This window comes from Pristiophorus japonicus, chromosome 3 (assembly GCF_044704955.1).
Source record: "Pristiophorus japonicus isolate sPriJap1 chromosome 3, sPriJap1.hap1, whole genome shotgun sequence".
Lineage (NCBI taxonomy): Eukaryota > Metazoa > Chordata > Chondrichthyes > Pristiophoridae > Pristiophorus > Pristiophorus japonicus.
In genome coordinates this window covers 295,144,241-295,157,302 of record NC_091979.1, presented here as the reverse complement: position 1 = coordinate 295,157,302, position 13,062 = coordinate 295,144,241, and the positions used below count along the sequence as shown (strand labels likewise).

The 13,062-nt window shown below is 42.0% G+C and overlaps 1 protein-coding gene across 16 annotated transcripts in view; it reads right to left on the bottom strand.

Moving 5' to 3' along the window:
• The window catches only part of exoc6 (exocyst complex component 6), a 281,622-nt gene that overhangs the window by 163,768 nt on the left and 104,792 nt on the right, over positions 1-13,062 (bottom strand). For all 16 annotated transcript variants that reach the window (XR_011592777.1, XR_011592770.1, XR_011592771.1 and 13 more), the window contains 3 exons: positions 10,475-10,546; positions 4,782-4,879; positions 3,871-3,976 (listed from right to left, as the gene is read on the bottom strand). Coding sequence is in view for 7 of the 16 variants with exons in the window: in XM_070876819.1 (XP_070732920.1) it covers positions 3,871-3,976; positions 4,782-4,879; positions 10,475-10,546 (276 nt within the window). In the remaining 9 variants the exon portion in view is untranslated. The remainder of the gene's footprint in view (positions 1-3,870; positions 3,977-4,781; positions 4,880-10,474; positions 10,547-13,062) is intronic.

Below are 13,062 nucleotides of genomic sequence, written 5' to 3'. Positions count from 1 at the left end.
TATATTCTCATGGCCCAGTGATTCCCTGCATTACAGCACAAGAATCCAAATAGCAGGTCTGAGATTCATCTCAGTTTTGACTTGTAATCAAACTTATCAAAATACTTTTAATAGTTCTCTTATAGATGAAAAACACTGCTATAATATTACACTACTATCTGCAAGAAAATATGGCAGGACCTCACAGCAACAGATCACTAAAATTAAAGAGGATTAAAAGTAACTGTAGAAAAGCGCACAACCAAACCACCCTGAAGTAGGGCACTTTAAAAGGGAAATGTGAGGAAACAGAAAACAACACTAGATCATTGACCAAATAGCCAACAAGTATTCAAAAAAGGAAGAAGTTTGAAACTATATGTATCCAAAATACAGATCCGCTTAGGTGAAGGACTACCATTCATAATTTACTTCAAGTTAAAGTTAATTCCAAGACTTACTCTACATATATTAAAAAAATAACTTGGATTTATATAGCGCCATTCCTGACCACCAGACGTCTCAAAGCACTTTACAGCCAGTGAAGTACTTTTTGGAAGTGTAGTCACTGTTGTAATATAGGAAACGCGGCAGCCAATTTGCGCACAGCAAACTCCCACAATCAGCAATGTGATAATGACCAGATCATTTGTTTTGGTTATGTTGAGGGATAAATATTGGCCAGGACACCGGTGATAACTCCTCTGCTCTCCTTTGAAATATATATTAACAGGTTAAATCATATGCAATTCAAAATACTTTATAGGCACATTCAAAATCTAGTTCTTATTTTTTGGACAAATATAATGCTAAAATGAACACTGTCACATGTGCAAACTATAGACTCAATTTTCCCCAATTATCTGCGCCGTTTTATTGGCGTACACCTATTTTTTTGGAGTAAATTAAAATCTCCAAGTTTCCCAAAGTTTCTGCACTAGCGTAATTCACTAAGGTAGAATTATTTTAGGCTACGATTGGGGACGTAACCTGCCACCCATGCCAATTTTGGCCATTTAAGTAAGTTTGGCCAGCTCCGATTTACTCCAATTTTTCTTAGGACGGCATTTGAGACCACTCGGAAAAACCTTCTGCGCAGTTAACAAAATCGGCGCAGGTAAGAGAATCAGCACAGCCGTTCCACGGCCCAGACAGCAGCAGCAGAGAGGGAGGAGAGAAGGGGGGGAAGGGGGGGGGGGGAAAAGAGAGGAGAGAAGGGGGGGGTGGGGGGAAGAGAGGAGAGAAGGGGGAGAGAGGGGAGGCCTATCGGTCAGGGTTAGGAGTGGCAACCAGCACCGGGAGGGAGAAGGACTTTCAGCCAGGGCTAGCAGTGGCACCCATGACCTTTTGGCCAGGGTTAGGAGTGGCACTGGCCACGAGGGGGAGGGCGATAAACTTTTGGCATAAACACTTCAATAATTTAATGCTGGAATGCTGCTGCAACGTGCAAGGTGCTTGTGCAGGTTGCTGTGAGCTGGCCAGAATGTGTTGCATGTTTCACTTTCCAGCCTCAGCCCGCAATGTCCCCCACGATATCCTGGCAACCCGATCTTTTTGGCGCAGATCTTAGGCTCCACCCCCATACCTAAAAGGATAAGCTAAGTGGCGCCAAAATCAACAATTCAAATGGGGAAAGTTGGATGATTTTTTTGTTGTGTAGTTGGGCCTCAAAAAAAACGGGAGTAACTCTTGAAGTACGTCAAAAAACGGCTTCGGGTAAAATTGAGCCCATAACTATAATAGACCCACTACAATGTCACCCAATCAATTCTTAATTGTGGACAAGAGAGTTAGGTTTCTGGAACAGGGAGTTCAGCAGGGTTGGTCTCATTTTGCCTAAAGAAAAAAACAACAATGCTGCTAATGCCCTTTGGTAGCAAACAGCAGTATGTTTGAAAAGCAAAAGGGCAACATCCCATCCCAATATTCATGCTCATTAAAAATAGAGCCGAAAATAGCACCAATTGTGGTATTTTTTAAGTCTAGTTAATACTTTGGAAGGTCACGGAAGGTGTGGTTGGAGGAGTTAATGTTTCCAGTAGTGTTTCAGGATGAAATTTCTGCTCAATAAAATTAGCAACTTCAATGCTGGAAAATTGTGATTTTACTTTTTTTTTTAAAAAAGCATCAGCGATCAACAATATTCCAGTCAAGTATTTCACAAGTTATATGTAGGGTAACCCCCTACACTGCCTAATTATATGCCTTCACACAAATTCAAAGAGCAGCCCTTACTGCAAAGGTATAATTTGGGCCCCAAGTTTCCTCAGGGGTCGCTCTTTTTTTGGAGCAACTTAAAATTCGCAATTCTCCCCATTTAAGTTGTTCCAGTGTAAGTGAGTTAGTTATTTTTTTTTTCAGTTCAGTTTTTTTTCCCAAAAGCCACTTAACAGCCACTTATGCCTGTTTTGGCCATTTAAGCAGTTTAGTCAGCTAAAACTTACTCCAAACTAAGTTAGGCCAGAGTAAGTGGCCACTTTTGTACGTTCTGAAAAACCCTGCGGTGAATTAAGAGATCATCGCAGGTAGCCTCCAAATGCTAGTTTTTTTTTTTAAATCTCAATCAGCGAGACTGGACAGGGTGTAGGTGCTTTCAGCCTGATTAAACGGAGTATATTTTTAGTAAAGATAGCTAGATATTAAAGTACTGGAAAATCTTTGAAGATTCTTTCCTCAATCGTTCCCCCCCTCCCCCCATCAAAACTCTTCCCCTTCCCCCCCCCACCCCCCAAACTCTTCCCTCTCCCCCCACCAACCTGTCTCTCGTAGCTCTCAGCGCAGGAAGGCAGCGGCCGGCCTGTGCGGCAGGCCACTCGGCCCAGGATAGGGACGGCGAACGTCGGCCCCTCCCACACAGCCTGCATCACACACTCCCAGATTCTGAGGGCTAGGAGCTACTGCGCATGCACGCACATTCTAGCGTGCATGTGCAGAGGTCCCGGCACTGATTTCAGCACCGGGACCGAGCTATGCCCCCAAATCCAGTTGCCACACTATGCCATCATGGAGGAGAGGCTGGGTAGCGGCCAAACTCGGCCTAAAGATTTTTGGCGCCCTTGAAGTTCTACAAAAGCGGCGCACCTCTGATGAGTGCGCCAGAAATCTGTACTGGCTAAATTTGGGCCCAATGTTTCATTTTCCTACACTAACTGTCTCCATCTCTGTGAGGGTGCCAACTTACTCTTAATGTTAAATTGTGTGGAAACTTCATATCTACTCGACCCTTCGATCAAGACTGCCCAAGCTAGAGGTGAGACTTTAAAGTGTGGATCAGATTTGAAACCTGATGCCAAAGTTAAAGGATCCACAACACTACTGCTGCATCTTCCAATTTTTCCCATTTAAAAAGGAAATAAATTTGAAGGTATAATAGAATACATTATTGGATACTTGGGGTACTGTTATACTGTAACTACTGATCTCAGATTAGTCACTATGGTATCCATTCGCACCTGGCAGAACATTGTTTATATACTGCTTAGCAACATTTTGGACCGTCAGTTCCACAAGCTTCAACCAACCTCCTGCGGATTTGGTAAAATAGTTTCTACAATCTATTCCTTTTAAATCAAAATTACTTGACGCAGATAATCTGATAATTTTTTTAGCACTATAGTCACACTATGTTATTTACGTTGATTAAGTCAAGCACAAAAAAAAACTTTGACTTATCAGTGGATTATACTCCATGCGGTGTTAAACCTAAGCAGTAAACCTAAGAAGTTCCCTCTCGAATCGGGTTGAGGCCACACTCCAGAGCTTTACTGCAAATACTTCTGTGAAGCAGAAACTGCTTCTTAGTTTCGCTAAAGTTGCAGTGCAAACATACCAGAATCAAATTTGGGTGATTAACAAGATAAATCTAAAGATTATCGCAATAATGCCACTGACCTTTTCAAGTTCAGAGTCATGAAATGGGAATCGACTAATTATCATTCTGTATTCCTCTTCATTTGCTACAGGAATGGGGCTGTAGTTGTCAGACTCAAAAATTTCTCTATTTAAAAATAGATTAAAGAACTCGGTGAAATGGCACCATATTCAGCTTATGTAAACACTAGGCAGAGAACATACACAGTATTCTGATACAGCACTAATAATTACATCACTACCAAGTATTGCAATAGTGGAATAATTCAATATTTCTTGTGGGTTTTTTTTTTAAACTGAGAAGTAATTTATTTTGGCCAGTGGAGGATTTTTTGATTTATGGATGTTAGTTCTGGGATTGCAGCATTTTATATTTTTTGCATCCAGTGTCAGCATCAAATGAGAAAAGGTCAGGTACAATGTGGACCACATGCAGAGTTCTACTCTGCCCCAACAATGGACCCATGTCCAAATCTCAGAAGAACAGCTTCTGCTATTTCATTTCCACGCCGTACATCCTTATGTACTCACTGAGCCATGCTGCTAATTTTAGTGTTAAATGTGCTAAGTAATGGCCGATTTTGTATGAAAGATCATTGTCTATGAACTGGACTTACATTGCTAAAAGTAATTTTACTTCGGATCATTAAAGCCAAGAGAGAAAGAACATTTCTGTGACATCATCCTTGTCCCGGAGTCAGAATGCTGCAGATTTGAGCCCTGTAAAATATTTTACTTCAGTCTAGCCTGCTACTCAAGTCTAGTGTCAGACAAGTATGCAATGTTACAAGTGGCAACTCTGTCTTGGTAATAATAGCTGCTGTACTTCAAGATGCTTTGAGATGGAAACTGGTTGAGAGATGGTAATGAAAAATGGCAATAATTTTTATATAAAAGAGATCACATGATTTTTTTTCATAAACATCACTAACCTAAAGACAACTGCCCATTTCTTCAATAAGGTTTCATTGTACTGATCCCGGATTTCAAGTAATAGGTCAAAGAGTCTGTTCACAGGAAATCCATAACCCTAGAAAAAAATTAAATCAAGAAGAACACATGTGGACTGTCAGACAGCAGACAACAAAAATATTCAAATCAGTTTGCAATGCAGAAGAGCATGAGCAATTCACAAAACTTAATTAGAATTTAAGTTCTTTTGTAAAAATTGAACACAGAGGAGTGACATTATGCAGGATTATGGTGGCTGAGGTTTGTAGCGTAACAGTGTTCCCAATTAGACTTTTTTTGTTGCTCTGGTTGGGTTGTAGCTGCTGCCTGAGGTCAAGCAAGTTTGGTAGCTTTTCACAATTCTTTTTTGAGTGGTAGTGGGGGAGGGGAACGAAGAGGCCCCATTAACCTAATTTTCAATGACCTTCAGAACTATGGAAACGAAGTGTCTCTCGTGGAATGTCTGTGGCAATAATGGCTCTATAAAAAGAAGCAAACACTTGTTCACCTGAATTGCTTAAATTACACTCCAAAATACAACTCCTCTAAGTAAAAGCAGCTAAACTGTGGAAATATTGGGTGGGTTAGGGTTCGGTGATAAAGAGTGAAAGTCTTTCAATTGTATTTCGGTGGAGATAAGGAATAATAAAGGGAAAAAGTCACTGGTGGGCCCCTACAGTAGCTACACTGTTGGACGGAGTATAAATCAAGAAATAATGGAGGCTTGTAAAAAAAGGAACAGCAATAATCATGGGTGATTTTAACCTGCATATTGATTGGACAAAGCAAATTGGATTGAGGAAGAGTTCATAGTGTATCCGGGATAATTTCCTTCAACAGTACATTGCGGAACCAATCAGGGAGCAGGCTTAGATCTTCTACTATGTAATGAGACAGGATTAATAAATGATCTCGTACTAAAGGATCCTCTAGGAATGAGTGACCATACATGGATGAATTTCAAATTCAGTTGGAGGGTGAGAATGTTGGATCCCAAACCAGTGTTCTAAGCTTAAATAAAGGAGACTACAAAGGTATGAAGGCAGAGCTGGCTAAAGTGGACTGGGAAAATTGATTAAAATATGGGACGGTTGATGAGCAGTGGCAGATATTTAAGGAGATAGTTCATACCTCGCAACAAAAATATATCCCAATGAGAAAGAAAGACTGTAAGAGAAGAGATAACCATCCGTGGCTTACTAAGAAAATAAGGGATGGTATCAAATTGAAAATGGAGGGCATGCAATGTGGCCAAGACTAGTGGGAGGCCAGAGGATTGGGAAACTTTTAAAAACCAGCAAAGAACTAAAAAAATGATAGAGGAAAGATAAATTATGCAATTAAACTAGCACGGAATATAAAAACAGAGAGCTTCTACAGGTACATAAAAAGGAAAAGAGTGGCTAAAGTAAATGTTGGTCCCCTAGAGGATGAGACTGGGGAATTAATAATGGAGAACAGGGAAATGGCAGAGACGTTGAACAAATATTTTGTACCGGTCTTCACGGTAGAAAACACTAAAAACATCCCAATAGTGGATAATCTATAGGGAGGGAGGAATCACTATCACTAATGAAGTAGTACTCGATAAAATAATGGGACTAAAGGTGGACAAGTCCCTTGGACATGATGGCTTACATCCTAGGGTCTTGAGAAGTGGCTGCAGAGATAGTGGATGCACAAAATAAAAGTTCACGGGGCTGGGGGTAATATATTAGCATGGATAGAGGATTGGCTGACAAACAGAAAAGAGAGAGTCGGGATAAATGGGTCATTTTCCGGTTGGCAAACAGTAACTAGTGGGGTCCCGCAGGGATCAGTGCTGGGGCCTCAACAATTTACAATCTATATTAATGACATGGATGAAGGGACCGAATGTAATGTAGCCAAGTTTGCCGATGATACAAAGATGGGTAGGAAAGCAAATTGTGAGGAGGACCCATAAAATCTGCAAAGGGATATAGACAGGCTGAATGGGCTAAAATTTGGCAAACAGAGCATAATGTGGGAAAATGTGAGGTTATCTACTTTGGCAATAAAAATAGAAAAGCAAATTATAATTTAAATGAAGAAAAATTGCAAAGTGCTGCAGTACAGAGGGACCTGGGGATCCTTGTGCATGAAACACAAAAAGTGAGTATGCAGGCCCAGCAAGTAATCAGGAAGGCAAATGGAATATTGGCCTTTATTGCAAGGGGGATAGAGTATAAAAGCAGAGAAGTCCTGCTACAACTATACAGGCTATTGGTGAGGCCACACCTGGAGTACTGCGTAGTTTTGGTCTCTGTATTTAAGGAAGGATATACTTGTAATTGGAGGCTGTTCAGAGAGGGTTCACTAGGTTGATTCCGGAGATGAGGGGGTTGACATGAAGATAGGTTGAGTAAGTTGGCCCTATACTTATTGGAATTCAGAAGAATGAGAGGTGATCTTATTAAAACATACAAGATAATGAGGGGACTCGACAAGGTGAATGCAGAGAGGATATTTCCACTCATAGGGGAAACTAAAACTCGGGGACATAGTCTCGGAATAAAGGGCCGCCCATTTATAAGAGATGAGGAGGAGTTTCTTCTCCGAGGGTTCTAAATCTATGGAATTCTCTGTCCGAGAGCTGTGGAGGCTGGGTCATTGAATATATTTAAGGCGGAGATAGACAGGTGATTTTTGAACGACAAGGGAATGAAGGGTTATGGGGAGCAGGCAGGGAAGTGGAGCAGAGTCCATGATCAGATCAGCCATGATCTAATTAAATGGTGGAGCAGTCTCGAGGGGCTAGGTGGCCTATTCCTGCTCCTATTTTTTATGCTATGTTCTTATTCAGGAAAACTTAAAATCCTGGAAAAAGATTTGAGGGCAGATTCTGGCTGCAGCATCCTACAAAAGGAAAGATCATTCTAGCCAAATGGGTTGTGACAGTGGGTCCAAAAGAGCCAAAAATAACAACCGCTAATGCCATTAACATTAAATTAAGATAGCCATAATGTTTAAGACACATTCATAGGTCAAGCTTTGGTCCAGTTGTGGTTGTCAATAAGGAGTTGGGCCCAGAGGATGCATGGGAGATGATATCTAAAAAAGGAAGAATGATTCCTTTCTTTCACCACCCATTTCCCTCCATTTTCTCCCAATGCCTTTCCACTCCTTACAGTGACAATGCTGGAGTTCCACAGCTGCCATCTATTCTTCAGTACTTTACCCCAGTGACTATGTATGTGTAAAATTGAATGCAATTGATGGCAGGCTTTGACGATATGGGCCAAAACAGCCATACTCAATCCTGTCTCACCAGCTGTCCATACACATATCTACCTCTCATGTCCTGCATTGAGTTCAATATCCCACATTTAAAAGCACTGAAATCTGCATCCTGCTAAAGACTTTAAAAGTCACACATTTGAAGATGTCAGACTGCTTGTCAGAGATCCTGTAATGCTCCTCCAACTAAATATTGCAAAGACCGAAGCCATTGTCCTTGGTTCCCGCCACAAATTCCGGTCCTAGCAACTGACTCCATCCTTCTCCCTGGCAACTGTCTGAGGATGTACCAGACTGAACGCAACCTTGGTGGCATATTTGCTCTTGAGGTGAGCTTCCGACCACAGATCTACGCCATCACTAAAACCACTTATTTCCACCTCCATGACATTGCCTGACTCTGCCCCGTCTCAACTTGTCTGCTGCTGAAACCCTCATTCATGCCTTTGTTACCTCTAGACTTGAGTATTCCAACGCACTAAGGCCAGCCTCCCATTTTATACCCTCTGTTAATTTGAGATAATTCAAAACTCTGCTGCCCACAAAGTCCCGTCCACCCATCACCCCTTGTGCTCGCTGACCTACATTGGCTCAAGCAACGCCTCGATTTTAAAATTATTATCCTTTTTCAAACACCTCCTTGGCCTTGCCCCTTCCTCCAATCTCCTCCAGCCCTGCAACCTTCCGAGATATCTACACTCCTCCAATTCCGGCCTCGAGCATCCCTGATTTTAATTGCTCCACAATTGGTGGCCATGCCTTCAGCTGCCAAGACCCTAAATTCTGGAATTCGCTCCCTAAACCTTTCTGCCTCTCTACCTAGCTTTCCTCCTTTAAAATGTTCCTTAAACCAAGTCTGCCCTAATATCTCCTTATGTGGCTCAGTGTCAAATTTTGTTTGAAAACAGTCTTGAAGTGCCCTGGAACTTTTTACTACATTAAAGGCTCTATATAAATACAAGTTGTTGTTGTTGGCCAATTTCCTTTTTTTTTTCCATACCTTTTGTTGTTGATTGGGATGCACAGCAGTCATACACTGGGGAGTGGGAACATCATCATGTTAGCAGGAAGCAGTTAAAGCAAAGAGTGTGGCTAATTGCTATGATCACTAAAGGATGATAATTTGGGAGCATCTACAGACTGAAACTAAATATAGTAGGAGGAAGATGGAAGAAAGAAGTGCAACTTGAAAATGAAGGAAAGAATGGAAGTTGGCAGGGAAGCTAGATCAAGGGAGACTATCCGCTGCTGTCCATTAAAGTATTATGTAGACTGAAAAGGTGATGTCTTATATTTTGGGTGTCAATGTCTCACAAGTGAAGGGCCCATGTTCCATATTACAGGAAGATGGTGGACAAGTTCCACAGATGCACTTCCAGCAAATAGGTGGGGCTTTGGAAGTGGCTGATTTGTTTTTTTATGCTGGCCCTGGGGCACCTAAATCAATTGAGATATCCCATTCTTTCCCTGCCTAAGATCAGTTAACAGAGTGCAAATCTGGGATTGAACCCCAAACCTTCCTGGTCATGACCACTGAAGCACCATACTTCACAGTACATTTACTCATTCAGCCATCTGGGAAGCTGGAATTATTTATTTTATTTCCCAATTCAAGGGACTTACACTAGAACTGATGTATCTTGCAGTCCCAGATTCCATGCTCCATAGGCATACTTAATTTGATCAGTTTAACTTAGGATAATTATTATTGAGAAGCAAAGTGAAGGGCCAAGTTTTTTAACATAAATATAGAAAGATATTATTTTAGCTCAATTGTATACATCTAACATTAAAAATCTTTACAACTATAATCAAATTATGGACAGTATATATATATATATATATATATATATACACATAATTCTCTCCAAGATTTGAATATTATTTCGTATCTTGGATGCTCTAAACTTCTCCCCCACTCCTGGACAGGACACAAGATAAATATGTTGGCTAATAGACACCTCTAGCCTCTTTCTGTCTGTATTTGTCCCCTCACCTCTAGCCCACAACCTCTTTTACCTTTCCCTTTGTCTGTATGTCTCTCTTCATCACAGTCTTCCTTGTCTCTATTTTATCAATAGTATGATGGCTAGTGCTCCTCTGATCATTACTCTCTTATTCACACTAAGCTTCAAACATGAGGCCCTGTAGGCACTTCCTCCATTGTCACTGTGTTGAAAACAAGACTTAGTGGAATGTCACCTAATCTTACATTCTTTAACATTAAACTGAAACTCTTCACTTGCTTTATGTTTTCGCCCTCCTAGAGTCTACAGGCTTTTAAAACCCAGATTATCCTCAGATTATCAATACTTCTTGATTTATTTTGTCTTCTTTCCTAAACTTTTCAAGATTTTGATTACAATACAATTTAGGGCAGTAGACATAGACAATCTCTAAATGAACCAATACCTACTTGCAAAGTGTCAGCATAAACCACAATTAGGTTCTTCAACTCCAAGACAAGGTCAGGATCAGTGCAATAGGACTAGGAGCACAAGATTAAAGTCAAGTTAATATTTCTATAGAACATATGACTTTATGTTCTCCCACAGAGAACAGAAATACACCAACATGCATTTTAATATATAGTGGCTGTTATTTTCAATTACTATCTGTACATAACAGGATAATACATTTCTATACCATACTACTATACCATTATGTTCTTTATCAACTATAAATTATTTGAAAAACTTAAGTGATCATATCACAATGATTAATCATTCCAAGTGTGGATGTCATTATGTAAGATCAACAGAAGCATATTAGTCAACAACCACTATGTCACTTTACACTGGTGAGGGAGTAAAAGTGAATAGGATCACTGAGGAATCTGCACACTGGAAACAAGGGCGACGCCGGCGGAGCAGCGACACTCCCACTGCTGGAAGCGGAAACGACTTCTCCATTGTTCGAATGTGGCATGTGCTGCCCGCAGAGGAAGCGGAAGAGGGAGGAAACAGGCCGAGGAAACTGCACCCTGGAAACAGATAATGGAGCCGGAGCGTGGCGGAGGCGGTCAGAGGCATGAGCGCTGTCATCAGGACCGGGTAAGTCGAGGGTCGGCGTGACCCCTCGTCGTCCGGCAAATCCTCTTATCCGGCACAGGCCAGGTCCTGGATAAGAGGTTCAACCTGTACTAACTTGTATACCTTGGAGCAATTACATTATCCTCTCATGCTTTCCTAGTTTTTCAACAGGATCAAACATTGTCAGCACAACATCTTCTTCATGGGTATTTCATCCAAGACCAAAACAGGCAAACAGTGCTCTGCACAACATCATCATCATAGGCAGTCCCTCGGAATCGAGGAAGACTTGCTTCCACTCCTGAAGTGAGTTCTCTGGTGGCTGAACAGTCCAATACGAGAGCCACAGACTCTGTCACAGGTGGGACAGATATTCGCAGAGGGAAGGGGTGTGTGGGACTGATTTACCGCATGCTCCTTCCGCTGCCTGCGCTTGACCTCTTCACGCTCTCGGCGTTGATATTCGAAGAGCTCAACGCCCTCCCGGATGCACTTTCTCCACCTAGCGCGGTCTTCGGCCAAGGACTCCCAGGTGTCAGTGGTGATGTCGCACTTTATCAGGGAGGCTTTAAGGATGTCTTTGTAACATTTCCACTGCCCACCTTTGACTCGTTTGTCGTGAAGGAGCTCTGCATAGAGCATTTGCTTAGGGAGTCTCGTGTCTGGTATGCGAACTATGTGGCCTGCCCAGCGAAGCTGATCGAGTGTGGTCAGTGCTTCAATGCTGGGGATGTTAGCCTGGACGAAGACACTGATTGTTGGTGCGCTTGTCCTCCCAGGAGATTTGCAGGATCTTGGAGACATCGTTGGTGATATATCTCCAGCGACTTAAGCTGTCTTCTGTACATCGTCCATGCCTCTGATCCATACAGGAGGGTCTGCACAACATAATGGTCTGTCAAAGAGTCTTACACTCGAAAAATGGATCTATCTTTTCTCTTTACAGAAGTTGACTGGCTTCCTGTGCATTTCCAACATTACTTATTTTTATTTTAGGATTATTAGTCAAATCTGTAAGTCACCAAGATAGGGTTAGATTAAGTAGGTTGGGAGGAGGCTCGTGTGGAGCATAAACCAGTTAGGCCGAAAGGCCCGTTTCTATGCTATAAATTCTATTTAATAGTTAATTGCAATTTATACACTACACTAGTAAAAACATCTAGTTAATTTGATTTCAAATGCTTAAATTATCAGAAACTGCACAATTCATGTTAACTTCTGTAGATATTTTAGCAATTGCTTTATTCTCTTTATGGACTACATAATATCCCTATTGTATTGCAAAGATCTTGGCCCCAAGTTTCCACACGCGGCGAAAAAGGCTCACCTCAGAGCTGGGCGCCTGTTTTTTGCGGCGAAAACGGCGCCGGAAAAAAAAGTGCGGTATTCTCGAGCTCCTTGGAGCTCGATGTCTGCTTGGCGCGGCGCACAGGGGGCGGAGCCTACCACTTGCGCCGATTTTGTAAGTAGGAGGGGGCGGGTACAATTGAAATGAGACTTCTTGGTGCCGGCAACCCTGCGCGTTGGAGCGTTAGTGTAAGTAATATTTCCCATTTTTAATTTAATCGTAATTGTAACCTGGCTATCTGTATGTTCCACCTTGCAGACTGACACACTCTGTAAAAAGTTATATTTTACTCTTTGCAGAAGAAATTGGCCCACAACAAAAGGGAGGCAACTCGGACAGGAGGAGGCGTGCCCAATCTGCATCCACTGACACCCTTGGAACAAAGGGTAGCTGCTATGATGAGTCGGACATGGAGTAAAGCAATCGGTACAGCACAAGCTGGGCCCGCACGTGATGAAAATGCATCGTGGCCCTTTAAATCAACCTGCTGCCTGGCCTGCTATGTGAGCGTACTCATGCCACCCACCCGACCCCCTCCCTTGCTGTTAAGCATTTGACTGTTCTGATGTATTTTGCAGAACATGATGATGATGATGATGATGCTGCTGCCAACCCTGAGGATCC